Below are 26,969 nucleotides of genomic sequence, written 5' to 3' on the forward strand. Positions count from 1 at the left end.
CTCCTACCATCACTTGGACATGCAGTATGACGACCCGAAGTCGGAATGATGCCCCATGTCTCTCGGAATGCTTTCTTGCTCATATAACCCCGCCATTGCAGTTGTGGGGTTTTGTTTTTTGCTTTGTTGTGTTTACCTCTCTGTTCCTTCTTCGATTGTTGCTTCATACTGTCTTGTTTGTCTTGTTGTAGAGTCGCAGCTATGCTGGGCCTTTCGACTTTTGTTCCGCGTGACCCGTTTCACCAACTTGCGGCTGCGCTGTGTGTTGTCGGCGTGTTTCTTGCTGTCGTCTTTGCTCTTGCGTTGAGGCCAAAGAGTAAGGATCAGGCGCCTAGCACGTTTGAAGCATATCTCAAGTTCATCTATGGGTGCTTTCTGAAGCCGCATACTGGTGACGGATCTGGAAGCCAACAGGATGCTTTGGTAGGATTGACAGAACTGGCGGAACTTGGATGTTGTCTAACAAGATTAACAGGAGAGCTTTTACAAAGCCCAGGCTGATGTCTACGATGCCACGCGTCTTAAGCTTCTCCGAGGCCGTGAGGATATGTTGGGACTGGTCGCTGCGCAGCTGAAGCACCGTACGGAAGCGAATCTGATTTCGCAGCGGCCTGTATGGGTTGATGTACGTGGTATAACAATCCAAGCTAACGATATGCTGACAAGAGTAGATTGGTGGAGGAACCGGTCACAAGTAACTGCACAACTGTCTGCTTGAAGATCCACCACCTAACAAGAGTCCAGTGTTGAGCAAATGAATGCTTTCGTACCAGTGGCAAGCTTCTTCCGCGCAGTCTGTAAGTTGGCCTGAAATCAACAATCAGAGCGTTACTGATGACCGCAGACGTCGTCGACCTCTCTCCTTCACTGTGCGAGATGGCCAGGAAGCGCTTTGCCCGCCTCGGCTGGACAAACGTCAAGGTCATCTGCCAGGATGCGCGTGCATTCCGCCTTCACGAACACGAACCGCAAGCCCATGAGCGCAAGGAAATCATCTCCCAAGGTCAAACTGTTCGCGACCTCGACGAGAACGCAGACGCTGGCGGTGCTGAGCTCGTTACCATGAGCTATGCTCTGAGCATGATACCCGAGTTCTATCCGGTCATCGACTCGATCGATAGCTTGATGAGCCCTAATGGCGTTATCGGTGTTGTCGACTTTTACGTACAGAACCAGGTCGACTTCATGGGCAGAAACTACATGGGCGGTGCTATTGATCGTCACTGCATGTGGATTTCGCGTGTATTTTGGCGGACGTGGTTTGAAATTGACCGCGTTAACCTCGAGCCTGCGCGAAGGGTACGTCGAATCTCCGCGATGTAAGAACGACTTCTGATATTTGTAGGATTACCTTGAGTACCGGTTCGGCACAGTCCTCAGTATCAACGCTCGCAACAACTTCTTCGGCACTGGCATCAAGCTCCCTTACTTCATCTGGCTCGGCTGCTCGAAAGAGCACGGCGCGTCTACACAGAAGCTTGCCGAAATCGATGCGGCCGCTACCGAATCGCCCTACCTTACGGCTCTCGACCTGCAGACAGGAGCTACACAGACTGACGTCGAAGTACACTCAAAGGCGTACGAATCTGCGGTCGTGAACCTCCAATCCAGTCTACCTCTGCCAGCAACATGGTACCAGAACCACCACTGGCGCATCCACTACGACTCCTCCCTCCCCAAGCACACCCGTTTCAACAACTCGTACATCTACGCCTTCACCTGGGAAGACGATGTAGCAGACATGCGCCTTCTCAAACCCACTTCCAACGACGTCGTCCTTGCCATCGGCTCAGCCGGCGACAATATCCTAGCCTTTTGTCTCGAGAACTGCCGCCGTGTCCACGCCGTCGACCTCAACCCCAGCCAAAACCACCTTCTCGAACTCAAAGTCGCCGCCTTCACCGCCCTCTCTTACCAAGACTTTTGGAAACTCTTTGGCGAAGGCAAGCACCCAGACTTCCACAACCTCCTGATCCAGAAACTCAGCCCCCACCTCTCGTCCGAAGCGTTCCAGTTCTGGCTACACAATGGCCCGTCTGTCTTCGCGGCTCCGTCGTCAAAGGGTCTCTACTACTCTGGTGGTTCAGGCAACGCCATCACCATGTCCGCCTGGCTCTTCCACATCCTCGGCATGACATCTGACGTGCGCAAACTCTGCGCAGCACAAACCCTCAACGAGCAACGCGAAATCTGGCAACGCTCCATCAAAACGGTGCTGCACTCCAAAATCCTCACCTGGGCCATTCTCGGCAACGAAAAATGGCTCTGGAAAGCCCTCGGCGTGCCACCTGCGCAACGCGCCGTCATCGAGACGGATTTCAAAAAGACGGCCGACTTTGACGTCCCGTCTTCGCCGTTACACACGAAGAATGATTCAGCGGCAGACTACATGGCCTTCCACGAAGAACCCTCAGAAGACGCGCTGAAATCCAGCAGCGGAAATGCCATTTACGAATACGTACTCAACACCTTCGAGCCCGTCATCAACACCACTCTGCTCTCAACCTCAAACCATTACTACCTGCTCACCCTCCTCGGCCACTACACACCGACCTCGCACCCCACGTACCTGTCCCCCAAATCCCATCTCAAGCTCAGCAAACCGAATGCGTTCAACGGTCTGCGCATTCACACAGACGAGATCTCGGAAGTCATTAGTAGAATGAGACCGGGCACGCTGACCATCGTTGTCGTCATGGATAGTATGGATTGGTTTCCGCCGCAGGGGAATCAGGCTGTGAAGCAGATTCGTGCGTTGAATCGCGCGTTGAAAGTCAAGGGGAGGGTCATGTTGAGGAGCGCGGGGCTGGAGCCGTGGTATATTAAAGTGTTTGGGGAGAATGGGTTTGTGGCGAAGAGGGTGGCGGTTAGGGTGCCAGGGAGCTGTATTGATCGGTAAGTCTTTGATTCGCGATGGGAGTGAAAAAAAATCGGGATGTGGATGGTTTTGCTAACGTGCGGACAGTGTGAATATGTATGCGTCGACATGGATTTGCACAAAGGAGGCGGGCATCCCACATGAGGAAGTCAAGGCGGGGTCGCCGCGGCTGAGGAAAACGAGTCTGGTGGAGTTGAAGTTGGAGGGTCCTGCTCTGCGTATGGAGTAGGCTTGGTTTCTCTTCATGTCTTGTTTCGTGGCCGTTCCTCATAGCATGGGTGGCTGTTTGTCGTTATCTTTTCTTTTGCACATGAAAGCTGTTTGTTCGCCCCATGTTAGTCGATCGCGTTGCTAGATACCTAGAATGGTTTTTTTTTGTACGCATTTGTTCAGCGGTAGAATGCGTGTGTAGTGGTGTTTGATATTTTTCTCAATATTAAAGATATAGCATCCTAGCGTGTTTCCTGCTACGTGTACACATCAACCGTTATCGTGCCAGCACCCTCTCCTGATAGCATGACAACCCCGAATATTGCCCATGCCTTGAATCATAGCCTTCCATCCCAAACTTCACGACCGTTGTCCGACAAAGTAAGAGTAGCCGAACGGTCGTCGTCTCGCGACTTAGTTGGCAGAGTACCGTGTCTTTCCGACGGTAAAAGGGACGTAGCGGTACTTGATCATATGCTGAATCTGTCGTCGCACTGTAAACTGTTAGTCTCGCCTGAAAACCACGAAAATACATTCACAATTCAGACTTACTCGTCAAGCCAAAAAGAATCAACCAATAAACCACCAACACGGGCCAGAAAACCGGCAGATTAAAAATCTCAAACCAGCTGCAAAAGAAGCCAATCGCAATCGCCTTGGTCGTCGAATACCAAAACTTGAATTCAGGCAACCGCCTCACAAACGGACGAAACTCTTGATCCTCTTTCGTCGGCAGTCCACCCGCACTACCACCAGCCGTCCCGTCCTCCATGCCCTCATCTTGTTCGAGCGCGGGGTCGAATTTGGGGGAGAGGAAGGCGAGGAAGAGGTTGAGCAGGTAGATGCCGAGCGAGTAGGCGACAATGTACCAGCCCTGGGCGAAGAAGATGCGCAGGCCGAAGAGCAAGAAGAGCGTGGCGGTGCCGCCCCAGCGGTAGGGTGTGTAGGGTGTGGACTTGTCGAGGTAGGTTTGGTAGATGCGGCCGTATTTTGTGGTTTGCGCTGTGACGGCGCTGAAAGGGGTGTCTGGTTCTGGGGAGTCCATGGCTGTTGTTGTCGCTGTTTCACGTGGAAGGAGAGATGGCGATGGCGACGGCGAGGAATTGGGGGTGAAGTGTCTGCGCGCGGGGGCGATGGCGGGTGAGTGCAGAGGCGACGTTCTTGTTGAGGGACTCGTGTCAAAAAGTGTAAAGGACGAACTTCAATACGTCGCAAGGCTGGGGCTTAGATCGCCGCCGCCGCCGCCGCCGCCACCGAACCCCCCAACGCGCTAGGACAAAGGCAGACAGCTTCCCTTCCCCCCTAGCGCAAGGTGGGATGACGGGCATTTACCGAGGTGCCGATACTACCCACTTGCATACGGTAGCTTCTGAGCTCATGCCTACTCTTTCTCTCTTTTTCAATGTAAATACATACCTTGTCTGAGCTAGACCGCACGCCGGAGCTCAATTCACTACACATAAGATGCAGGCACTACGATCAGCACCGCGAGCGGCTTCGCAATTCCGGTCTACGGGTCTACCCAGACTCGTGAGGGGATATGCGACGACGAGGTCATTCGAGCATCTGCTTGTCTCAGAGGCCAAGCCTGGTGTTGGTCTGAGTATGTCCCCATTCCATACTCTCCAAGAACATACACTTTAAGAACATTATATCTAACCAATACCCCCCAGTCCAAATCAACCGCCCCAAAGCCCTCAACGCGCTCTCCACCCCACTCATCCTCGAAATCAACCAAGCCCTGCGCGACTTCCAATCCAACAAGACCATCGGCGCCATCGTCCTCACCGGCTCCGAAAAAGCATTCGCAGCCGGCGCCGACATCAAAGAAATGAAAGACCTCAGCTTCAGCGACGCCTACGGCAACGACTTTATCGAATCCTGGTCCGACCTCGTCACCTTCCTCAAGAAGCCGCTCATCACGGCTGTAAACGGGTACGCGCTGGGCGGAGGCTGTGAACTCGCCATGATGGGCGACATCATGTATGCCGGGCCCAAGGCAGTGTTTGGCCAGCCCGAGATCAAGCTCGGCGTGATTCCTGGCGCGGGCGGCTCTCAGCGGCTGACCAAGGCGATTGGGAAGTCGAGGGCCATGGAGATTATTCTCACGGGTGATAATATTTCCGCGCAGCAGGCGAGCGAGTGGGGGCTTGTGAGCAAGGTGTTTGAGACGCCCGAGGAGTGTGTCGACGGGGCGATTGCGACGGCGGAGAAGATTGCGGGGTATAGCCAGATTGCGGTCAAGGCGGCCAAGGAGGTGGTGAATAAGAGTCAGGAGCTGGGGATCCGCGAGGGTGTCGAGTATGAGAGGAGGGTGTTCCATGGGCTGTTTGGCAGCGAGGATCAGAAGATTGGTATGGCGGCTTTTGCGGCAAAGGAAAAGGCAAAGTGGGCGAACAAATAGATGTTGGTGGTGGGGAGAGATGAACCGACTTCATCTTGGACAAAGTATGTCGACTATACAGCTTCTTCTCTATTCTCCAGTACCACCATTTGAAAAAACCACGAAGCTAGATTTCAACTTCGATCCGAAAAAGTACATGCTATGAAACTGAGCTGCGCATGTCTCGGCCCCTCTCGATAAGCTTATCGGCAGCCACATGATAACCCGCGCACGCGTGCACGAATGACGCGAGTCACTCATGTGGGGAAACTGGAACATTCCCATCTGACACGCCCACGCCCATGCCATGCCGCCGTTCATCCAAACACCTTCCACCCCGCATGTAGTACACCATCACACACCATGGACACGACACCCCCGTGGCTACGCGACGCCATCAGATTCGCTCTGACAGCAACTGCATCAACCGAAACCCCGTGGTTCGCACACGACTACGATGCCTTTCGCGCGGCGGGCGGCGGCGACCTTGTCGATCCCAAAGACCCCGGGAAAGACCCGCGGTTCCGCAAACTGGTCGAGGGCATACTGTTCAGTCGGCGGCTGCTGAACACGTACAATCTGGTGTTGCTGGGTGTATTGGCAGTGTTTACGGCGTGGCACTGGGCGGAAAAGGTCGTGCTGCTGCACAGGCGCAAGAGCATCGTGAACCGAGCTGACAGGACCGCCGCGCACGCAGAAGAAGAAGAGGAAGTCTGGAGTAGCTCGAGTAGCACGCTTGAAGGAAACGCGACACCACCTGATTCCGCCGCCGCCGCCGCCGCCGCCGCAAAGAAAATAGATTCTGTCGATGCCGATGCCGATGAATCGAGTCCTCTCCTCCGCGCTCACCAGCACCCGCGACCGCAGCGAAAGAGACGTGGACTATGGACGCCATACTACAAACTCAAATCCATCCTCCAATACCAACCCCCGCGCCTCCCCCTCGTACACAAAACACTCCCTACCAACGCCGTCTCGCTACTCGTCATCGCATGGGTAGCACTAAACGTCTTTTACAACTTCTACCGCATGCCCCTCTCCTTCATGTACCTCTTCGTCTTTGCGGATCGCTGCGGAATCATCTTCATCGCAAATCTCCCGCTGCTCTATCTGCTCGCGGCAAAGAACCAGCCGGTGAAGATGCTGACGGGGTATTCGTATGAGAGTCTGAATATCTTTCATAGAAGAGTGGGCGAGCTAGTGTGTTTGGAAGCCTTTTTGCATTTTCTGGGTATGCTGGCTGTGTGGTATGGTATGTTGCGGCATTTGGGCTTCACGCTCGCACGATTCTTGTTTAACAGGGTTGTGCTGTTGGGTCTAGCCGCGCTGGTTGCGTATGAGGTTATTTACTTTACGAGTCTAGGGAGCTTCCGGAAGAGGTGGTACGAGGTGTTTCTGGGCCTGCACGTCGTGCTCCAGGTTGCTGGGCTGGTCTTCTTGTGGTTCCATCACCATACTTCGCGGCCGTACGTTGGCATTTCCCTTGCGATTTGGCTCGTCGACCGTGTCGTATATCGCATGTGGTTGAAATCCAGCACCCACCCCGCCACCCTCACCATCCTCGAAGACGACGAAACCCTCCTCTTATCCTCAAACTGGGCCATCGACACCAAGAACAAGACACCCAGAACCCTCCTAGCCAAAAACATGGCACAAGGCTGGAACCCAAACGAACACATCTTCCTCTCCGTACCCAGTCTCTCCCGCAAACACGCCATCCAATCTCACCCCTTCACCATCTTCTCCGCCGCCCCAACACACACCCCGTCGTCAGCGCAAGATGATGATGATGCACAACAAGAAAGAAAACATGCATGGTTCTCGCTCCTCATCCGCCCTCAAGCCCCATCAGGCTTCACTCACACCCTCCTCCGCCACGCACGCGACGCCCTCCCTGCACCCACACACCTCCGTATCCGCCTCGACGGGCCCTACGGCTCATCGCACGCACTCGACCTCCTCTCCGCGTCTTCAACGGCTATGCTAGTCGCAGGTGGCTCTGGCATCGCGGTCGCGTATCCATTGTTGTACGCCCTTCTACATCCTTCACCTCATGACGATCCTGAGATGAGGCCAAGCACGCAGAGAAAGGTCAAGTTGTTGTGGATAACGCATTCCCCGGACCATAGATTGTGGATCCCAGAGGATAAATTGAAAGAGTTGGAGGATTGGGGGTTGGATGTTTTGGTGCCGCCGCCGACGAGTTTGGCGGGGAGGCCGGATGTGGGGGGTATTGTGAGGGAGTGGGTGGAAGAAGAAGGTGAGGGAGAGGGGATGAGTGGGGTGGTGGTTAGTGGGCCGGATGGGTTGGTGAGGGATGTTAGGAATACGGTTGCGGGGTTGATTGGGGAGGGGAGGGATGTGCATGTTCAGGTTGAGAAGTTTGGGTGGTAGGGTTTTGTTGATTTACATGGGTTTTTGGAGTCGGATCTTGGGTTTTGTGTGGATGGAGTTAAGTTGGTGTTGGTGTTTGTTGTGTTTATGAATGGGCTTAGTTGGAGTTTGTTGTACCTGGGTGGTAGGGCTTGATATAGATTCGCTCTCTCTAGCATGTAAACAGCGATGTTGCCTCTAACTGCATCAAGTACTGCTCCCCTAGATTCCCCTGTACTTGCATACAAATCCCGCCATACAACGATCCCAACCTCGTTGCTACCCCTTCCGGCCACTCGTCATCTTCGTCGCGCGCCGCATCTACGCCTCTGGCGCTTCTCTATACTCGTCATGCGGAGTATACACCCAGCCTTGCCGAAATAGCCACCTTGAGGTAAAGCTCGTTAGGACGTGGCGTTGAACTTTTACCACTACTGTACCTTATTGCCGCTAATACCACGAAAAACCTAGATCAGCCTTGCAGCCCTAAGCACCTAGCGCAAGACCGGCGGTTAAACGCTTCCGTAGCCAGACGTACCTTTTAGCGTATTCTTTAACCTGGGGGGGGAAACGTTGACGACTACCTACCCCCTACTTGGGCCCGGATCAGTGTAGTGGGCTGCAGCTAAGGAGTTGGTGCAGCCGCACTTGAGATCACATGTAGACGAGGCTTGCTACTGTATTGTAACCTGACGCAGTGATGTTCCGAGCGTGCTGGCTGCTTTAGGTGGACGAATACTCTCTTTGGACTTAAACTGGAGGGTGAAAAGAATCGAATTTTGGACTTGAGAGATGACGTCGCATGAGCATCGTTCGCTTGCTGTCAAAATGGTAACAACAACACTTCTTTTTTTCTTTTCCCGACCCCAGCAAGCTCTCAAACTGCGCCTTTTGTAGCTTCAAAGCGATGAGGTAGGCCAAGTTTTGACCAGAACCAACCAGAAACGCCAGAGATCGAGTTCCCGCGCCTTGGTGAGCAGAAATAGATGAGCAGTACGTCCTTATCTGGCGTAGCGGCTGTACTGATGACATGGCGCGGCAGCCTTACCACGCTATCCACATTTCTAGCTTGCTTGGTCGGTTCAACGCGCTGCTACGGGGTGGTCGATAGCGCCCCGCTCACCGGCCCGTACCTTGAACTTTCTTTTTTGTACAAAGGAGATGGGAAGCATAGGTTGTATGAGTGGCTTACTGCCAGCAGTATACGTAAAAAGGCTCCTCGACGACCATGTTCACCAGGAGCATGAGCATATAAACTCTACGTGCATAGTATCAGCGCATACATGGGGTTCACTGGGAGCAACGAAAAGTCGCCCTACTCGAATCACGTACAACTAGTCTCGCCGCTGCTTGCCCCTGAGCCCTGTTGACTTTTAGCTTACCGACGGTCCGTAAGAGCGACAACGATGGCTGGCTGAAGTACACAAAGTAGCCAGCTGGAGCTTGAGAGGCAATTATTGGATTCGGTTTGCCTGACCAGATTCGATACATAGTAACAAAGCCAAAGTAAAGAGACCTGGACACGCGCATAAAGGTCGCTGGGGTCGCCATCTTTCCCCACCGCAGGATTTCCTGACTTGCTTCCAAAGTGTAATCTCAACGTCGATGATGCGTTTCTTCCTGTTTCTCCTCGCCATTGCAGCGTCTGAGACATTTGCGCGTGGAACCCTTACGAATACGGTCGGCGCAACGACAGTGACTAGCCAATCATGCTTGACAGGCTACACGAAGACATCGAGGAACGGCGCTGTCCCGACGTCGACCGTCACATTTCGAATAAAGATACCAAAAGTCCGCATCACGTACAAGAACTCGACGCCAGTTCAGACAGTAACGCCCAGTCCTGTGACTTCAACTTCGACCGTCGTTAGTACTTCGGTAACCACACAGACTGAACCTGGTGGCACCGACACTTTCAGGCAAGCTCGGATGGAACCTTTTACATGCTCATGCTCATGCTAACTCTCTGCAGCACCACATCAACAATCTTGCTTACTATCGAGACGACTTCTGTCCTGTCAGTGACTACATCCACCGTCACAGAAACGACTACTATTTCCACTACCTCAACCTCTGTAATCCCCACAGACGCTGGCTACATCCCGATCCAGGTTTCTTCAGGAAAGACAAACTACGTGGCGCCTGCAAAAGCGCGGAGCATCGGCCATGCACGTCGGCGCCCACAAGAAGTTCAGCGTATGGAAGGAAGAGGCGCCTCCACAATGTGCAGTACTGGTTACGAATACCCATTCAGTGTCACCTGTACGTCACTTCACTCTGACATCGATGGCGCAAACACCATCACACAGGATCTGTGCTAAAACAACTCCAGGCACAAAACGCATTCAGATCGAATACATTGTCGAAATCATCGTCATCAAACCCACAGTCACAACGACTCTTGCTCCCAAAACTGCTACCGTTACATCAACATCTGTAACAACCAGTACTGTAATCGTCGCACCGAAAGCATCAACCACACTCACATTCTCCACCACCTCCACCGTCGCAGTCCGCAACACCAGACTCTCAACCGCCACAACCACCACCACCGCCACCGCCACCGCCGTAGCCGTCGCCACCCGTCTCGCCGCATGCGACAACTTTGCTCTCGGCCCACGCATAAGCACCGGAAACTATCTGTTCGACTTCACGCCACAGAGTCAGGGCACCGTCAGCATACCCACAGTCGCGGGCTCGTATGAATGCTGCGCTCTGTGCTTCAACACGCCCAACTGCCAGTTTTCTGTATATAGCGTCAGTGGACAGCAGTGTAATCTCTACACCGGCTCGTCGTGTCCGGCCGGTCAACCCCAGTCCGCTAGTTTTAGTGAACTAACGCAGTCGAATTCGCTCAACACTATTTATGTGAATGGGCCGTGTGGAAGCCTGGTTGGAAGTGGGATTCGTGAGTGAGAGCCATTTCGGCTTCAAATTAAGGGGGTAGACGAATAAGGATAACGTGTGCTGTATCTATAGTCGTGGAAGTGAAGGCGAAAGAGAGTAGTTTTGACGTGTTTGGGTGAGGAAATGAACAACAGCAGTCACTCTTTACTGCAGGCACTAAAAGAGTAGTAGAAGATATGAGATAAGAACTTGTCATGTTGCATTACTCACTACCAAAGGAAGGCCAATACATCGGCTCCATACATATAACCCAGACGCCAGTCAATCGACAATACCCTCCAACGCCAGTAACTGCTCCTCCCAAACGCCTATTCTCTTGTCCATCCCACCCCCACCCCCACCCCCACCCCCACACTCTGTCTATCTACCCGCCCTAGCACTCTCCCGATTCTCCTTCTTCTTCCTCAAATACGCACTAATCTGCTCGACATGGGACACAAAAAAGCACCTCGCCGCATCATTCTGCCACACCAACACCCCCAGCGCACTCGCATAACTCAACACATCCCTATACTCAGCATCACTATTAAACTCGCGCATCAAATACCCCGTCGTCGTCTCCACCCTCTCCCCCTCATACTCCCACAGCCGGATCTGATCCATGACCGTCGGCGGGATATACGGCACCGTCTTCTGCATCTGGGGATGCGCGTACGTGGTGAGATAGGAAATGATTTGCGAAGAAGTGATGCCCGATTGCACGGCTTTGTGGACGGATTCTTTGGTCAGTTTACCTGACACGAGGTTGGGGAAGCGGTGTTGGAGTTTTGTGAAGAGACTCAGGATGGCGATTTGGATGAGGCTGTTAGTGTAGGCGTAGAGACGGTAGTTTGTCTCGATGATGATGAAACCCTTGTTTGCGGTGGCCGAGGGACCAGCGTTGCCTTGGTTGGCTTGGGCAATGTCGTTGGAGGAGGCGGACATGGCGCTGCCGGAGTCGGAGGTTAGGGTCGTGGCGAGGCGGGTTGGGTAGAAGGTTCGTGCGTTCTTGTCGGAGCGGTAGATGAGGCCCATTGAGGAGAGGTCTTCGAGCATCTGGGATTGTGTGGGCGACAGGGTGGATGTAGAGTAATCTTGGCCTAGTTCGAGGGAGCCGAGCATGAAGAGGAAGGACAGGACCTCGGTTTCGGACATGCCAAGCTTGGTGTTGATGTTAGTATCAATTTTGAGGTGTCGACCAATTCCAGACGACAGTCATCGCGGGGTGAGGTTCAATACTTACTTCGTTCGTCATCTTCAGATACACAATCAACAAACTCCAGACCTGCGCATTCGTCTCTTGCAAAACAAACGAGAAACCATCTTTCGTGATCCTCGGACTCCCATGTATCGTCCTCACGAGATCACCAGTATGTAGCAGCTTCTTCGTCCCAGGGCCGACCTCCGCTCTCGAGATACTGTCCTTGCTGAGTCCAGCCGCACCGCTCACCAGATAGTACAGTATACCTTCCCACTGCGACCTCGAATATTCGTCCAGAAAGTCTACGCTCAACCGCTTTCCGCCACTCTCTTCTCTCGTTGCTGGGACGCCAAACGAGCGGTGCGTACCAGAGCCCTCGAGGGCGTTTCGCAAGCTCTTCTGGAAGCCTGTGCTAATGGTCCATGCCATGGCGCCGTCATCTTGTTTTACTTGGGCGACAATGTGCAGGCGTTCGAGGGTAAAGAGCGCTTGTTCTTTCTCTCTGCGGGCTGATGGCTTGAACCATGCGTCGAGGTCGGCGACGGGGAAGGACGTGGGTCTGTAGAGCATTGCCATGACTATGGATTTGGCTGCGATTTTGTTAGCTCCACTACATTGATATGTATTGTACGCGCTCACCGAGATGTGGAAGCATGCAGCGGTACACCGCCAACACAGTTGAGGGCTGCTCATACAGCCTCTTGTGCGTCGCAATAGGTAGACCCTCTAGGTATTCCAGCGCCTGTGCAGACGACGAGGCCGACATCGTGGGGAGATGTGGAGAAGAATCTGTCGGCCTACCGCCGTATTATCATGTTCGTAGCAGACAGTATCGCGAGATCGGGCGGAAGAGACGCGTGCGTCGCGCCGTTTGGTCTGCGCAAAGTGAAGTTGCAGGACAGGCAACTAGACAAAGTACGTGGATGACGCGCCGAGCAAGCGGAAAGCTGACCCCACAAATTCCGCTCCACCCTTGTCTAGCTTCCGAGGTACGTGGGCTAACTGCCGAGCGGAACCACGACATCACTCTTCGCACATCGAGCAACAAGGACCAAACATGCCAGCATTGAAGTTTGTAAGATCTGTGAGTATCATCGTGGTAGTTTAATTATAGTACAAGTTGATTCTGAGCAATTGAACAGGTCTGGGAATCTTTCCGAGCCAACTCCGGCCTGGAGCTAAGGTACTTTTCGTACCCAGATAGCATGCCATAACACTAACAAACTATCCTTCCTAAGATTACTAGATGGTGTGAGTACACGCTTATCATGCCGAAGGCTCAAATCTGATCCTACGCTCAGCTGCGAGTAACCTCGGCAGTCCCAGGACGTGTCAAGTTTGAGCTCGACATCCAGAAAGAGCATACAAACAGACTTAACATCCTCCACGGCGGCACCATAGCCAGCATGGTCGATCTCGGCGGCTCTCTAGCAGTAGCTTCTCGCGGCCTCTTCGCAACCGGTGTTTCCACCGACCTAAACGTGACTTACCTCTCTTCAGGCGGCAAGATTGGGGATTTGATCAAAGCCGAGGTGACGTGTGATAAATGTAAGCCTACCGTCGTTATCAAGATTCCCCCAAAAGATCTACTGATTGATAATGTGCAGTCGGCAAAACCCTGGCTTTTACATCTATCGCCTTCAGCAACGGCAAAGGCGAAGTCTTTGCACGAGGAAGTCACACCAAATATGTGGCCTTGGCTTGGAAGGACCCTAATAACATTGTCGAGGAACTTTCGCCCAAGCCGGAGAAGAAAGACTAAGTACAGCAAGGATTCAAGGATTTGGTACGAATGTCCTATCTGTACATGACGCCTAATCATATGGTATGGATGTGCACGTTTTTGCTCGCAGGCGCTTGCTTCTCGATCTCTGGTTTTGTGCTTCGCTGATTTACCCTCGTCGTCGCGTATCGTAACACCGTTTGCCTCTGAAGATTCATATCGTCGTAACATCGTTGACACGTGTTTCATCATCCCCATCGTAACATCCTTCCCACTTTCCAACGTCTCCATTAGCCTCACGAGTAATCCGACTCGGTCTCCTGATTCCTCTCTGCCACGTCCTCACCCTTCGCCTCATCGGTTTTGTTCCAACCCTTGCCCTTCATCAAGTTGACCAGACTGGCCTTCCTTGGAGTCAGCTTCCTGATAGCCCGTCCCAACGGTCCAGCTCCATTTGCGGCTCCAGCCCCAGGTACAGGTCCTGCCGAAGTCACATTCTCTTCTTGTTTACGAGATGACATCAGCGAGACATCGGCCGGGTTGCCGAGAAGCTTGTGGTCTTTTCGGTACTTGTACTCAAACTCCTGGGTTCAATTAGTGTGACATTGAAGACATTGAAACTGACGCCAGATAGTGACGACATACCCAAAGGCTATCTGCTGCTTGATCGGAAGTACATAGCTCGTGCAGTTGTTCGAGTATGTAACACGCCGCGAGCTTCTCTTGCGTCAATTTGCATTGTCCCAGGGGGCCGTCAGGTTGGTAGTTTGGGTTCAGTTCGGCGTCCATCGCCTCCGTGCGCCACTTGTCATATCGTGCTTGGAAACGTCCGGCCCAGTAAAGCGGTGGCATGTAGTCCTTGACCTTCTGAATGTCAGCAACTTCAAACGTTCCTTCTTCTGAGACACTCCATGGTCTGGTTGACGAAGAACCCGACGTAGTTACCGAACCCTCTAGTGCCGTGGTTGGCACTGAGGGAAACGCTGCAAGGCTGACACTAGATCCACTGGACTCCATGGACGATGCCAGCCCTCCTCCGGGTTTGTATGGCGGATGTTTGGGAGTATAGTTCCCCTCATCCTCGGTCTCCTCGGGAATCGACTCGAACGAGTTTGCGTCCGATACATCACGGTCGTGACGAGACTGAATGGTGTCCTTCTGGTCCATGCGTATTGGCTGAACCAAGTTCGGGAAAGAGGCTGTCCTGTACTGCTCCGGGATTTGGGGCACTGGTGGAGTGACTTCCCTCTGGGTCCCAAAGTTGTGGAAGGTATAAGAACGTGGAAGTTTGCTCACCTCATGTGTCGTTACTGCCAAAGCGCGTGACGATCGCCACACACCACCCAGACCATTAGGTGTACCCAATGTCTTCCTCTGTAGATCTCTATCCATATGCGATCTGGGCAAGGCTGTCTTGGTTAGATCGAACGTCTCAGGAGTTGGTGCTGAAGAATCCAGATCGTAAGGCTGCACAGCTGTGACCTTGGGTTCCTGTGGTGAGGCCGGCGTGTGTATCTCTGTCTCTTCTTTTGGTGGTATTCGCTTTACCGTCACCGGCGTTTGTTGCGCAAACTGTGAACTCATCCGTTTTCTTACGGTCGGTGGGGTCGCAAAGCTAGGCTCCCTGCTTTGGGGAAGTCGTGGCCCTGGTCCAAACGACCTCCTGTTGTTCAAAGTACAGGGAATTGCCAAAGACTCCCTCTTCAGTGTTCGCTCCTGGATTTGCGACCGCCTGTATGTAATGCGCCTGTCCGTGGGGATATTCTCTTGCAGAACTGACTTCTGAGCCATTGGAGATGTGGCAGTCTGCTTAGGTCCCGGCCGTCTCGGGGCCATGAACCGCGCCGATTGTGACTGGTTGAAGTCATTGATGAGGTTCGGCGTTGTTTGTGATCGCACTTGGTATGGATGCTTCACCGGGGAACCATTGTTGGCGGCTGCTAACGCGTGCGCTGTTGCGATATGTTTGATCTGCTGTGAAGCACGGTATGACGCGTGTTGATGAACATGTACCCGTGGATTAGAGCGACGGCGCTCGACTGATGGTGGGCTAGGCGTAGGAATTTTCGAAGGTGCTGAATCTGGCTCTGGCCGAGGCATTGTCGCGATGGAGTGTAATTTCACCGCTCCTTCCACGTCCGCAGTGAACGAATTAAGCTCTGGTCTGACAGGCAGCGGAATGAAACTCAGTGTACGCGATCGAGGTAATGGCTTGGGTGTGACATCGACATCGGGGCCTATGGGCAAGATTCTGTTCAATGGGCTTGCCGCAGGCTGCTCGGATGCGCCATCGGGGCGTTTGGGTGGCGTCAAAGGACGCACTGGTGAGAGTAGAGGTTCACACACAGAGTCTTCGGTAGTAATGTCGGGCGCAGAGGGCTCGGTAACAGCCAGTGACGGTACACTCACCTGCTGACGTCCTGAGGTCGTCTTCCGCTGCAAGAGGGGGTTTGAGATGAATGCGAAGCCATAACTCAGCTTCCTTCGAAACTTAGTAGCGCCATTTTCATGAGGTTCGCCATTCGCCGTCTGGTCAGCTGCTGGCTTTTCTCTCCAGCCTACCATTGCTGCTGCTTCGCCTTCACCCGACCGAATGGACTCCCACTGAGCGCGAATTTGCTCAAATTTCTGTCGATCTGGATATGTTAGCATGGCTATAGCGTGGTGCGAGGCGTGCGTGGACGAGAAGGACTTACCCGCGCGGTGTCGTTGTGGGTGATGTTGTTCTTGAGATGATAAACATGGAAGGCGTGAGGGAGCTCCCTCCAAACAGACGCGACGTCATGGGAAGAAAAGACGCAGTCACAACAACACAAGTGGAAAGCGCAACTGCAAACAGTTCCGAACACTACAACTACCTATGCTCTTGGCTCCAGACCGGCGTACTCATGATCTTTCACCAGTGACTAGCTGGCTGGTAGCTGCGACCACTGTTGCATGCTTTCTATTCTCTGCAGTGAGATACTGCGACACTACTCCAGTGAGCCTGAGGCATTTTGCTAAGATGCACCCATGAACCACCACTTCTAGCATGTGAGAATTGCAATGCGACCGAAACCATGCATGCTTGCTGACAATATCTGGAGAATCTTGTACAATGCCAGAGATGATATCGAGAGATGAACGGCATTGAATGGATTCGAAAATTGGAGACTGAAAAGCACAACAAAAAGATCGATAGGAAGGTGCGTAAGAAACCGGAAACGACGGGATTTACCAGAAGAGAAGGAGAGACCAACGTTCGTCCCGGCTCGAGCGGCCTCGGAAAGAATATGTGCTTACGCCCGTTTTCTTCGCAAAGCAGACCGTGAAAGGACGTTAGAGCGACCTCCATAGTTTGTTCCACAAGCGCTGAATTGGCAGGTACTAAATGGGCACAACAACTTGCGGTGAACATCTGCAGTCAAACCACGAAGAAAGGTCTCGCAGAGTCATCGTCTGAAGCTCAATCTTGTACAACAGACAGAGCACCTGCCCCGGCGACTAGAGAGCAAGCTCACGTTTCATCGATGACGTTCCAGACCAGAGCTCGGGCGCAGAGAAGACAAAATTAAGGAGCGTAAGCAAACGTCTGAGCCACGCTTAGAGCATGTGGCTTGGGAAAAAGAAGATTACTATAACACGTCTTGATGAGTTATTCAGAACGACCACTAGAGTAACGTCGTGATAAGATGCGAGGGAAGCTCGAGGACCGAACACCAAAGGTTCTACCAGTAGCGCCAAGGTGACGGCCCGAGCAGCTCGGAAAGAGATATCCCGCCCAGCGCTAGCGCGATGTGTGACATGCATGCCCAGGTGATCTACCCATCTTAGCATCATCATCTACAACTACAACTCACCTCGCATCCCACCATCTACAAGCTTTCGCACGAGCGGAACCCAGCGGAGCCTCATGACAACCATGCCAAGCGTGTTCGGCTTCCCCTGACACTTCGGGCCCAATTCGTCCGTGCCCGATCAGCTGCTCACCCTCGTATTTCCCCGGAATAATCTACACCAGACCCAACCTTGCTGGCTTGCATGAGCTCTAAGTGCCGGCCTCGGTACCATATGTGTGTAGCTAGGCAGGAAGCGGTCCTATATCCGGACTCGGCCCCGCAGTGCTAGTAATATATTCTGGGGTACTTAGCCTTCATATGGTATGTTTCAGGGTGATCACGGTAGTATTTCGTTGCTTATGATACTGTGGTAAGATGGTGGTCACGGAGAATCTCTACTTGCGTCCGGCTGGATGGCACTCAATTTAGGGGCAGAGGTGGCGGACGGTAGGTATATAGACAGGGTGTTTGTACACTGAATTTCCTTTCATCAGCTTTGCATCGTCTTCACAATTCCCAGTTCGAAGTCATCAATTCAAAATACTCTTCGCCATGCATACTCCAAGTCTTTTGTCGGTAGCCGTGCTGGCTGCTACCGCTCTGGGTGCTCCCAGTAGCTCTATCGAGAAGCGTGCGCAGACAGTATACCTTGCAGGAGACTCGACAATGGCGAGAGCAAATGGCGTCACTACAGGTACGTATTGGTACGCACCAACGCATCAGAAGGCCACTACTAATCATCGCGACTAGGCTGGGGCGTCTTCTTCCCATACTCCGTCACCCTCCCAGTCGTCAACAAAGCCATCGGCGGCCGCAGCTCCCGTTCCTACACCGTAGAGGGCCGCTTCGACGAGATCGTCAACCTCGTAAAGCCAAACGACATTGTTATTATGGAATTCGGTCACAACGACGGCGGCGGCCTCGGTAGCGGCGACAACGGACGCTCGGTCTGCCCTGGTACTGGCTCCGAGACATGCCAGTCTACATACAACGGCCAAGCAGTTACAGTCCACACATTCAACTACTACCTTACCGAGGCTGGCAAGAAGCTCATTGCGAAGGGCGCCAAGGTCATCGTCAGCAGTCAGACACCGAACAACCCTTGGGAGACTGGCAGCTTTGTGTACACCGACGGTGGAAGGTTCGTCGGTTATGCGCGGGACGTAGCCAAGGCGTTGGGAAGCAATGCCATGTACGTTGATCACGGTGCGTACACGGCGGACATTTTCAAGACTATGGGCAAGGCACAGGTCGATGCGATTTTCCCGCAAGATCACACCCATACTAGCCCAGCTGGTGCGGATATCGTTGCAAAGGCCTTTGTCAAGGGTCTGCAGTGTGGCGGTGGCGGATTCTTGGAGGGATTTGTCAAGAACGCGACAGCGAGCATTCCAGGCAAGTGCTTGTAGGAAGATGAGGACGATAACGAGGCGCGGTTTCTATCGCTAATACCGGTGGTACTCCTGCTTTCTTGAACATAGCTTTCTATGTATATATTGAACTAACGATCAAATTTCAAACGTACAAAGTAACAAATTACTACTCTCTTGTGTTCCGGTTCTTTCATCTCATTCCCTCAGATCCATTTCTCGCCCTTGCCAAGATGCGACACGAAAGCACCGCCATCTCCACTGGCAACACTACAAGAGTCGACAACTTTCAGTACAGCCTTGACTGATTCTTCTGGCGTAATAGGACCTTTGAAGTCTGGTGAATAATCCAGGAACTTCTGCGACATGATCCCAAGCTTCTGCTGATCATCTTCCGACACTAAGTTTTGGTCAGCTTATGCATTCATCGTTATCACTGAAGAGATGAAGACTTACGACCATCATACAAACCCGTTCCTACTACTCCTGGGGATATGCTCAGAAACAGGACTCCATCTTTGGCGTACTCAGCGCTGAACTTCGCAACGGCCATGTTCACCGCCGCCTTGCTGATTGAATACGGTCCATCCTCGGTTATGTTGTATTTGCGTGTTAACTCCGCATCACCCATACCACTGGAGATAGTCACGACTTTCTTGGCATTTCCTTTGAGAACGAGCGGCATAAAGAGGTTGAAGAGGTGAATGTTGCCGACGACGTTGACGCTGAAGAGCTGATTGAGACTGGCTTCCATTTTGGCTGGGTCTCTTCCTCTTTCGTATTGTTAGAAACCATGGCATTGGAACTGGACGCTGGTGAACTTACAGAACCGAAAATCCATCAAATTCACCAGACACAAGCCCTGCGCTTGCGATTAGGTAGTCGAGACTTCCGTTGGTGATTTTGGACGTCGCATCAACGGCACTCTTTAGCGACTCGTAGTTGGTGAGATCGCCTTGGACGAGGTGGATGTTGCTTCTGCTCCACGATGCAGTCTTGGCTTCGGTGTCTTTCACGTTGCGGACAAGACCGATGACGACGTTGTTGGAATCGCTGGAGATGATGTCGAGGAATGCAAGACCGATTCCTCGGGAAGCTCCGGTGATGAGGTAGGAAGGCATGTTGATGTGATAGCTAAGGCTGCTTGAGATCTGAAGTGGGTTGGAGATTGTAACGTCTTGAAGATTGCAGTGTTTGATGGTGAATTGATGCTATGCTACGGACGCTGGGTGAGGCTCTTTATATCATCTCTATAAGCCATGCTATTCCCCCGTTTTGGTGCGGCGAAAGCATGTATACCACTCTGGCTTCATAATCAACGGTATAAAGCTCGCGGATTTTGACCAAAATCCTGTTTTGAGAAATACGCAATGGACGAAGGTTGCGACGTTGGGTGCTTGGCGGTGACTGAGGCTGACGGAGAACTCGCAGATAGTTGCTTCGCGTCCGATTTCGGTAAAGCGTGGCCTTAGCGGCATTTGGTGTGATTCGCTGGGTATCGCAGGTGCGGGGCGGGCGCATTACGGGAGATCTCCTACCAGCTCCTGCCACCAAGGATTTCCAAGTCTTTCGATTCTAACATGCTTCTGGTAACATCTGACTCTGCTTCGTGTCTAGTGCGTCCAGTAGCTTGCCTGATGCATCTTCATGTTCTCGATTTCTCATAGGATGCGTCGCAATTTCATCGCAGCGCTTACCCAGGAGGCTGCCTTCAGCTGAGCACGAAGAAATGACTGCGGCAAAGAGTGCGGCAAAGGGTGTGACAAAGGGCTGCTGGACATGCAAGGGTAGGAACTGGGTTCGTGGATGCTCGTGTAACACCCGATACTGACATCGTTTTTAGATCGCAAGGTCTCGTGTGACCGCGCCGTACCAGTCTGCAACAGGTGTGCGAAATCCAAACGCGTATGCGGCGGTTATGGCGTCCGTCTCTCGTGGGTGAAGAACAATGACCAGAAGAAGTTGCTTCTTGAACCTGGGCATCAAAAGACACAGCACACGGGAATTTGGCATCAATCCGGGCACTGGATCAACGTCTCGTCTACCGACATTCGTCTCCACATCCTTGCTAAAGCTACTATTGGTGGAGGTAAGACCCTAGACGCCTATTTTCTGGCATAATTTGACAATTGCTCAGTGGAGAGTAGACATTTCAGAAGGGAACAGCTTGCATTGCCCAGGCTTACCCAGTCCGTGGCTTCGGGATTACCTAAGATAGGGGCCAGCGACGCGCAACTAGTACAGTATTGTGAGTCTACTTGCATGAAGAGAGCTTGCCCAATGCTGACTGGTCGCAGTTGAGGACGTAGTCGTTGGAATTCTACCATCTGCAGGCCGTGAAAAAACTGAAGTCGGACGCCTGTTGTTACGGATGGCTTTGTCAGGGCGTTCCATATCGTCAATGGCTCTACTACTATCCCTAGTTGCGTTGGCCTCTCGCCATTGTGGGCACGATATGATCCATGCAGCTCGTGCCAAAAATGCAGCAATAAACGCGCTCGTAAGCGCCACAAGTCCTGGACTGGACTCGGATGCCAGCATCGAACACATTGCCACCGGCCTGGTTCTTTGCTTAGTCGAAGTAAGTTGTCATCCCCGAGAGAATAGTACGAGACTGATGCGATGCCATCATGACAATAGACAGATCTGGACTGCGACTGGATAGGCCATTTATGCGGCGCAAGGAATATTGTTCCTACCGTTGATCAAAAACCACATCCTATTGGAAGTGATGCAGCTATCATACTCAGCTGGCTGCACTACTTTGTCACATTCACCCGCTTCAGCTTTCGTCATTGGCGCACCTACATGATTCGATCAACCTCACACGAGCTTGGTTTCAAAGCCACTGATGACGCGTGTCTGATGCAGTACCGTATCGCTCGCAACGCTTTCGTGGAGAATATGTCGAGTATCTCCACATATGCTCACCCTTTACTTCAACTTCTCGCCGAAGTCTTTGAGACACGACTGTACGCATCTGATCCGCTGTATCATTCGATTCACTATCAAAGATTTGTAAACAGCCTTAAGTCTCGACTGAATGACGTTAATCTCGTTCCGAGGGATGAAGACAGAGAAAGCGACAAGTACTATTGCTTGGAGATAACCCGACTAGCAGGCCTGATATACCTTGAGCGCGTCTCCATCAACTTCTCGGGCCAATCCACACAGCTAGACCATTGGAGAAAATGTGCACTATGCATACTCGCCAAATTGAACATATATCCGCCGTCTTTCGCCATATTCATTGTTGGCTGCGAGGCTCATGCAGACGAAGAGCGGGTAGTCATGCTTGACTTCTTCACGAGACTAGAACAAGCTCCCCATCTCAACAGCTTACTGGAAGCCAAAGGACTGGTACAGACGGCCTGGATCCAACACGATCTCGGGGCTGAGGGCGAACTTGAGTACATTCACAAGCTCAATCTGGTGATGAGCTCGCGGGATGTCATACCGAGCTTTATGTAACTCGCAAGTTAGCCATAGTCCCGGGTAGGCGAAAGACGCAACTTGGCGTGAACAAAAACTTCTCGTTTAACTATTCGTTAATATCTAGCGCTGTGTCTCTACTCCCGGCTTACATTGATATTCCAGAGTGCCTCTTCTTCATGTGTCTCAGCATGTTGTCTCTCCTTGAAAACTCCTGCGTGCAACCATGAATCGTACACCTAACCGCAGCCTTCCCTTCGGTATTGTGTTTGGCTGCGATATGTCGCTGCAAGTCCGCTTCGAAACCAAAGGGCTTCTGCGTACAGCTCTCATAGGGGCACTTGGCGCGCTTGTTGTGTATTCGATTGATGTGCTTACTTTCAAATCTTTAGCTTGGTTGTTCATCGATGTTGAGGAAGTCAACTTACTTCAGGTCGCAGCGGCGATGGAAAATTTCTTGACAACGACAACATGTCAACGTCGATCCTTTACGCTGTGTAAAGGATCCTGTAACAGCAGAAAACGGTGACGTGTTTGTTGAGGGACTAATCGTTGGAGTCTCCAACCAATCAGTAGACGCATTGCTGGGTGATGTAAGCCGTGTAGATGGCGTGGAAGAGGTGGCGTCAATGATCTGAGCGACCTCTAAGACCCGAGCTTTCGCTGGGAGAAGGAGGGTAACCATATGGTATTTCGCGATCTTGACCGATAGTTGCGAAAGACTCCGAGGTCTTCAAGTAGGGTCGATGTATGACCGGGTTCACTTCGTGTTCAAATGTATATGGAGATAAAAACTGATCGACCGGTTCCTTCCATTGTGGTGGAATAAAAGCAGAAACAGCTGCAAAGATGGCAACATGTAACGTACTCAACGTATCCGTAAATTTGTTTTGAAAAGACGTAACGACGAGAAAATGGCGAAGACAGTGAAAGCCTTCGCCAACACTGGATTTTTTGTAGGAATGAAGGCTGCCGCGAAGCCAGACACCTCGGTGGCGCGGCCGCGGGGAGTGTGTGACCTTGGCCTTGCGAAGACTGCAAGACGAATGTACTCGAATAATTTTGTCTTTGATAAGAATAAAGTGATGGGGGCTGGGGTACTTCCCGCAGACGGCCGAGGGCCGCTGTGGAAGTGGTTGCAGAGCAGGAAGAAAAGGCAGCTGCGCAAGGCTTATATGCAGAGCGGTTTGAGAGGCATGCTACGGACGGGATCGGCATTTGGTAGGACGATGAATCAGCTCGTATCACTGACCAACTAGGAAGTGTGCTTTCCGTTATGCCTCTGCCTTTATGCAGCCAAGCGTTGTGGCGGAGGCTATGATCACTGCTGGCGGGAGGCTGAAGAGGCTGACGAGGCTGACGGAATGCCTCATTACAAACTTCTCCATGAGAACGGAGAATTTGCATTGGGATCTGTTAGAGATCTGATTCGCATTTTAACAGTCATTCGTTCGTGCTTTGATGAATGTTTTGCTCAAATCGCATCCTTCTTCACAAGAAGCAAACCTGACATTTCACCTAAGTCAGTCTTCACATACGTCTCAGCCCTCTGATTGGTGCGCATAAGACGATCCTCGCCTTGATAACACAACATGCCTCTCGATTGCGGTAGCAAGTGTTTGTGTACATGAATACGTACATCTCTTCCATGCTGACCACAAGCATTCTGATCAGGGTCTTCCACTGTTGTTTCTCCTTCCTTTTCCAGGGCTCCAATCCCGAGGGCTCTGCCCCAATACATCTCGAAGTCGAGGGTCATCTTTATCTTTGTCTGTATGGTGTACACGTACATGGCTAGTACGAGAGAATCAGTAACAAGCTTCTTGCGTAGCAGGATGGAGTCTCATTTTGACGTACCGAAAGAGATTATCCGGCCGTGGGTACTTGTGCTCACGATCTGGACAGAAGGGACAGATATAACCTGGACTCTGGTGAAGAAGGCCATGTCGTATCATCTCATTCTTTCTCTTGAACCCTTTCCCACCCTCGCTTCTTGGGCAACCAGCAACTGGGCAATGATATTGCCTATTTGATGAATGAACGTTGGTATGCGAGCTGCTCTCGTTAGCTAATATCATAAATATGGCTGGCTCTATGTACTTCAGAAGATATTGCGTTTGGAACGGTGCGGCGTTACAACCGGGATAGTCGCATTTGAACCTGTCCAATATATGTGGAGTGGATAGTAGGCCCGAGTTGAGCGGAGGCGGTAATCCCCTTGAAGCCGAAGTGTTATTGAGTGTGACATGTTGAGGTCGAAGGCGACTTTCGTAGGCTCGTTGCACAACTACCTCAGCATCTATAGCAGCTTGTTGTTCGTCAGTCGGTAGAATCGCGATCCGAGCTGCTTCGCGCTCTCTGCGATCATTTTCACGCTGATCTATCGCTTCGGGATTGGGGGATGTATCCATGTCTGCTGTGACATAACTGATTAGCTGAGAAGTTCATTATGGCTTTGTGCGTCAGTTCATGTACGTACTGTCGTCGCCAGAGCCAGAACCTTTGATTTTTCTCTTGATCCAAGAAACAATGCGATCTATTGTACCAAGATGCCGGATACGGTTTATCCCTAGAGGTCCAGAGTCATGAGGCGCAGGTACAAGAGCACTTTGATGCTCGGTGAATACCTTTAGCTCTTCCAACGAATCTTCGCTCACGATAAGGTCGTGGTTGAGATTGTCCAGTAAGAACAGATCGACGGTGATATTGCTCTTATGGTGGTCGGCTGGTCTTGATGGGTTGATCGATGTGACTGCTATGTCGACATGGACATATCCAGAAGTAACCGCTATGCTACCATCTGCTAGCTGTATTGCTTCTTCACCTGGGTACACCGTGAGGCCGCGGTCGGCAGCAAAACAAGGTGACATCAAGTCGATCTCCGAACCGGAGTCTGGGGTCGCTAACGTCTCTCTACGATCCAGCTCGCAGTTCAATAGCCGCCTTGGACTGTCCACCGAGCAAACAGAGAGCGCCTGAAACGCTGGTGTTGGGACGCGTACAAGCCGCTCTCGGTGCTCGGTCATCGTTTTTGTTTGTTCCAGGAAACCCAGGCCCATGATGATAGGTGTTGCAACTTTGAGCAGGACGTAAAACGCGCATGTCATCGTTACCAACGAATGAGTCTCAACACCGAAGGAACATGCTGACTCAATACGACCAACAGCTTCAACAAGCTTCCCGTTGGCTAGCGCGAACAGCTTCTTTTCCGGTAACGCCTCGTATGCCGAGTATCCCAATGTCTTCGCAACTTCATGTGATATGATGTTGACATCAGAACCCGTATCTGCGCACGCTAGTACGGTAGCCAAGATGCCTTGTTTATGAATTGTAATAGGTAGACCCAAGCGACTTTTCCTTGGCCTACGTGCGCTCATCGGAGCGTTTGGTTTGGCCCGCAATGACGATTCAGTGGTCCGGCACAAGGCGTCTGACATGGTCATTGTAGTATGGGATTTGACTGTTTTCACCGGAGAATAGTCAGATGTGACCCGCCCGGCCCCGTCGTCAGACAATGTCTCCGCGTCACTGTCACTGTCTGATAGTAGCGGACCATTCAAACCAAGTGATAGTGTGAGCTGCGGATCTGTAGGGGCCATCTGATGAAACAATAGACTATCCATGAATTCCCATTCAGTTGGTGGAATTTGACGGTGGTACACGTTATACAGCTCTCGTCGTTTTTCTCGACCATTGCCAGTACGTTCGACGTGAATGAGATCCTACCTGGACATGAGTTGTGCTCTGACAGGGATGGTCTCGGAACTTACCAAAGGCGCCTCGCAAGTGTCCTGAGGTAACCATAAAGGCGTGAATGGTAGTGGCGAGCAACGCCCTAGATCAGGGTAACACGGAGTGAGTCCCGGCGAGGCGCAAGTGTAGTCATCTTCGTCAAAATACTCCATGTCGTGTAATCAGTAGGTCTTGAAGAAACCTCCTTGAGGGTGGAAACCGGCAGCGATGAGTATGCTATTCGGCTGGGCTGTGCATGCGATGGCGGGGTCACCAGATAGCCCACGCCACCACTGACCGGTCAAGCAACACCAGCTCAGCCTGCTGCAAGTTCCGAAATGACGGCATACTTCCATCTAGCACCGCCTACGCAGACATGCCGACTGGCAATACTGATGCTGAATCACGGACATATCGTCTCTCTGGGTTTCCATCTCTTTCACACTTCATCGCAAGTGATCGCGACCGAACAACCCTCATATTCAAGCGATACGATGAGCTCGCGGCAAGAAACCTATTGTACCTACAAAGCCAGCTTGCAGAACTTCAGGCCAAGCAACGCACATTCGATCAAGAAGATCTTGCAGCAGATCTAAGCACAAAACAATGCGCACGCAACTACTCAAGCTTTCAATCGGCGGTACTCGCAGATGAAGCTAAACAAAAAGACCGATGGCAGTTGATGAAAGATATCCGAGAGACATTGAAGGAATACCGAGAAGCATTACTATTCGAAAGCACATTAGCCACACTCCCAAGACCATCCAAGAGCGTTCTGCGCGCCTTCCAAACCGAATTCTATAACCAGATTGAAGGCAAAGGCAAGCCGTTTCCTACCCTCGGCGGGCACAGCGCTGGACTGTATGACGACATCGACGACCTAGTCGCGTTGCGAGTTCAGGAGGACCAGGATCGATTGACGGCGTTCGCGCAAGAGCATTTGGCCTTTCTCTTTCCAGATCG

General features: G+C 52.1%; 10 protein-coding genes across 10 annotated transcripts; 5 read left to right on the forward strand and 5 right to left on the reverse strand.

Annotated features, from left to right (window-relative positions):
- Positions 1-201: 201 nt before the first annotated feature.
- Positions 202-3,107, forward strand: ACET3X_000058 (uncharacterized protein; the record flags this gene model as incomplete). The annotated part of the gene is made up of 7 exons (XM_069447888.1): positions 202-423; positions 476-625; positions 672-694; positions 745-797; positions 845-1,299; positions 1,346-2,895; positions 2,966-3,107. The coding sequence occupies 7 exons, from the start codon at positions 202-204 to the stop codon at positions 3,105-3,107; spliced, it is 2,595 nt and encodes an 864-aa protein (XP_069310300.1).
- Positions 3,108-3,284: 177 nt separating this feature from the next.
- On the reverse strand, positions 3,285-4,274 carry ACET3X_000059 (uncharacterized protein). The gene is made up of 2 exons (XM_069447898.1): positions 3,641-4,274; positions 3,285-3,582 (listed from the first exon to the last, which is right to left on the reverse strand). The coding sequence occupies exons 1-2, from the start codon at positions 4,131-4,133 to the stop codon at positions 3,503-3,505; spliced, it is 573 nt and encodes a 190-aa protein (XP_069310301.1). The 5' UTR covers positions 4,134-4,274; the 3' UTR covers positions 3,285-3,502.
- A 126-nt stretch (positions 4,275-4,400) lies between these two features.
- Positions 4,401-5,591, forward strand: ACET3X_000060 (uncharacterized protein). Its single transcript, XM_069447910.1, has 2 exons — positions 4,401-4,691; positions 4,762-5,591. Exons 1-2 carry the CDS (start codon positions 4,553-4,555, stop codon positions 5,490-5,492), a joined length of 870 nt encoding a protein of 289 aa, XP_069310302.1. The 5' UTR covers positions 4,401-4,552; the 3' UTR covers positions 5,493-5,591.
- Positions 5,592-11,109: 5,518 nt separating this feature from the next.
- ACET3X_000061 (uncharacterized protein) lies at positions 11,110-12,697 on the reverse strand (the record flags this gene model as incomplete). Its single annotated transcript, XM_069447921.1, has 3 exons — positions 11,110-11,891; positions 11,974-12,521; positions 12,571-12,697. The coding sequence occupies 3 exons, from the start codon at positions 12,695-12,697 to the stop codon at positions 11,112-11,114; spliced, it is 1,455 nt and encodes a 484-aa protein (XP_069310303.1). The 3' UTR covers positions 11,110-11,111.
- A 266-nt stretch (positions 12,698-12,963) lies between these two features.
- On the forward strand, positions 12,964-13,763 carry ACET3X_000062 (uncharacterized protein). Its single transcript, XM_069447932.1, has 5 exons — positions 12,964-13,015; positions 13,074-13,114; positions 13,170-13,182; positions 13,233-13,479; positions 13,539-13,763. The coding sequence occupies exons 1-5, from the start codon at positions 12,989-12,991 to the stop codon at positions 13,691-13,693; spliced, it is 483 nt and encodes a 160-aa protein (XP_069310304.1). The 5' UTR covers positions 12,964-12,988; the 3' UTR covers positions 13,694-13,763.
- A 187-nt stretch (positions 13,764-13,950) lies between these two features.
- On the reverse strand, positions 13,951-14,821 carry ACET3X_000063 (uncharacterized protein; the record flags this gene model as incomplete). Its single annotated transcript, XM_069447943.1, has 2 exons — positions 13,951-14,238; positions 14,300-14,821. 2 exons carry the CDS (start codon positions 14,819-14,821, stop codon positions 13,951-13,953), a joined length of 810 nt encoding a protein of 269 aa, XP_069310305.1.
- A 2,655-nt stretch (positions 14,822-17,476) lies between these two features.
- Positions 17,477-18,939, forward strand: ACET3X_000064 (uncharacterized protein). The gene is made up of 3 exons (XM_069447954.1): positions 17,477-17,793; positions 17,848-18,166; positions 18,223-18,939. The coding sequence occupies exons 2-3, from the start codon at positions 18,025-18,027 to the stop codon at positions 18,879-18,881; spliced, it is 801 nt and encodes a 266-aa protein (XP_069310306.1). The 5' UTR covers positions 17,477-17,793; positions 17,848-18,024; the 3' UTR covers positions 18,882-18,939.
- A 109-nt stretch (positions 18,940-19,048) lies between these two features.
- Positions 19,049-19,963, reverse strand: ACET3X_000065 (uncharacterized protein; the record flags this gene model as incomplete). The annotated part of the gene is made up of 3 exons (XM_069447965.1): positions 19,049-19,242; positions 19,299-19,615; positions 19,668-19,963. 3 exons carry the CDS (start codon positions 19,961-19,963, stop codon positions 19,049-19,051), a joined length of 807 nt encoding a protein of 268 aa, XP_069310307.1.
- Positions 19,964-20,395: 432 nt separating this feature from the next.
- On the forward strand, positions 20,396-22,313 carry ACET3X_000066 (uncharacterized protein; the record flags this gene model as incomplete). Its single annotated transcript, XM_069447976.1, has 5 exons — positions 20,396-20,629; positions 20,686-20,931; positions 20,980-21,090; positions 21,140-21,423; positions 21,483-22,313. The coding sequence occupies exons 1-5, from the start codon at positions 20,572-20,574 to the stop codon at positions 22,311-22,313; spliced, it is 1,530 nt and encodes a 509-aa protein (XP_069310308.1). The 5' UTR covers positions 20,396-20,571.
- An 87-nt stretch (positions 22,314-22,400) lies between these two features.
- Positions 22,401-26,204, reverse strand: ACET3X_000067 (uncharacterized protein). Its single transcript, XM_069447987.1, has 6 exons — positions 26,045-26,204; positions 24,754-25,996; positions 24,375-24,687; positions 24,132-24,329; positions 22,703-24,068; positions 22,401-22,651 (listed from the first exon to the last, which is right to left on the reverse strand). The coding sequence occupies exons 1-5, from the start codon at positions 26,177-26,179 to the stop codon at positions 23,945-23,947; spliced, it is 2,013 nt and encodes a 670-aa protein (XP_069310309.1). The 5' UTR covers positions 26,180-26,204; the 3' UTR covers positions 22,401-22,651; positions 22,703-23,944.
- Positions 26,205-26,969: the final 765 nt, after the last annotated feature.

This window comes from Alternaria dauci, chromosome 1, assembly GCF_042100115.1.
Source record: "Alternaria dauci strain A2016 chromosome 1, whole genome shotgun sequence".
In the NCBI taxonomy this organism is placed as follows: Eukaryota; Fungi; Ascomycota; class Dothideomycetes; order Pleosporales; family Pleosporaceae; genus Alternaria; species Alternaria dauci.

What these genes read in the sequence shown, in the direction of transcription:
- ACET3X_000059 (XM_069447898.1), bottom strand. Translation starts at nt 4,133, where the DNA reads ATGGACTCCCCAGAACCAGACACCCCTTTCAGCGCCGTCACAGCGCAA. An exon ending in GATTCTTTTTGGCTTGACGA is followed by an intron (nt 3,583 to 3,640) that starts GTAAGTCTGAAT and finishes AACAGTTTACAG; the next exon opens with TGCGACGACAGATTCAGCAT.
- ACET3X_000060 (XM_069447910.1), top strand. Translation starts at nt 4,553, where the DNA reads ATGCAGGCACTACGATCAGCACCGCGAGCGGCTTCGCAATTCCGGTCT. An exon ending in CAAGCCTGGTGTTGGTCTGA is followed by an intron (nt 4,692 to 4,761) that starts GTATGTCCCCAT and finishes AATACCCCCCAG; the next exon opens with TCCAAATCAACCGCCCCAAA.
- ACET3X_000062 (XM_069447932.1), top strand. Translation starts at nt 12,989, where the DNA reads ATGCCAGCATTGAAGTTTGTAAGATCT. An exon ending in CATTGAAGTTTGTAAGATCT is followed by an intron (nt 13,016 to 13,073) that starts GTGAGTATCATC and finishes GCAATTGAACAG; the next exon opens with GTCTGGGAATCTTTCCGAGC. An exon ending in CGAGGTGACGTGTGATAAAT is followed by an intron (nt 13,480 to 13,538) that starts GTAAGCCTACCG and finishes GATAATGTGCAG; the next exon opens with TCGGCAAAACCCTGGCTTTT.
- ACET3X_000064 (XM_069447954.1), top strand. Translation starts at nt 18,025, where the DNA reads ATGCATACTCCAAGTCTTTTGTCGGTAGCCGTGCTGGCTGCTACCGCT. An exon ending in AGCAAATGGCGTCACTACAG is followed by an intron (nt 18,167 to 18,222) that starts GTACGTATTGGT and finishes CATCGCGACTAG; the next exon opens with GCTGGGGCGTCTTCTTCCCA.
- ACET3X_000067 (XM_069447987.1), bottom strand. Translation starts at nt 26,179, where the DNA reads ATGGAGTATTTTGACGAAGATGACTACACTTGCGCCTCGCCGGGACTC. An exon ending in TTCTGGCTCTGGCGACGACA is followed by an intron (nt 24,688 to 24,753) that starts GTACGTACATGA and finishes ATGTCACAGCAG; the next exon opens with ACATGGATACATCCCCCAAT. An exon ending in CAAACGCAATATCTTCTGAA is followed by an intron (nt 24,330 to 24,374) that starts GTACATAGAGCC and finishes TAACGAGAGCAG; the next exon opens with CTCGCATACCAACGTTCATT.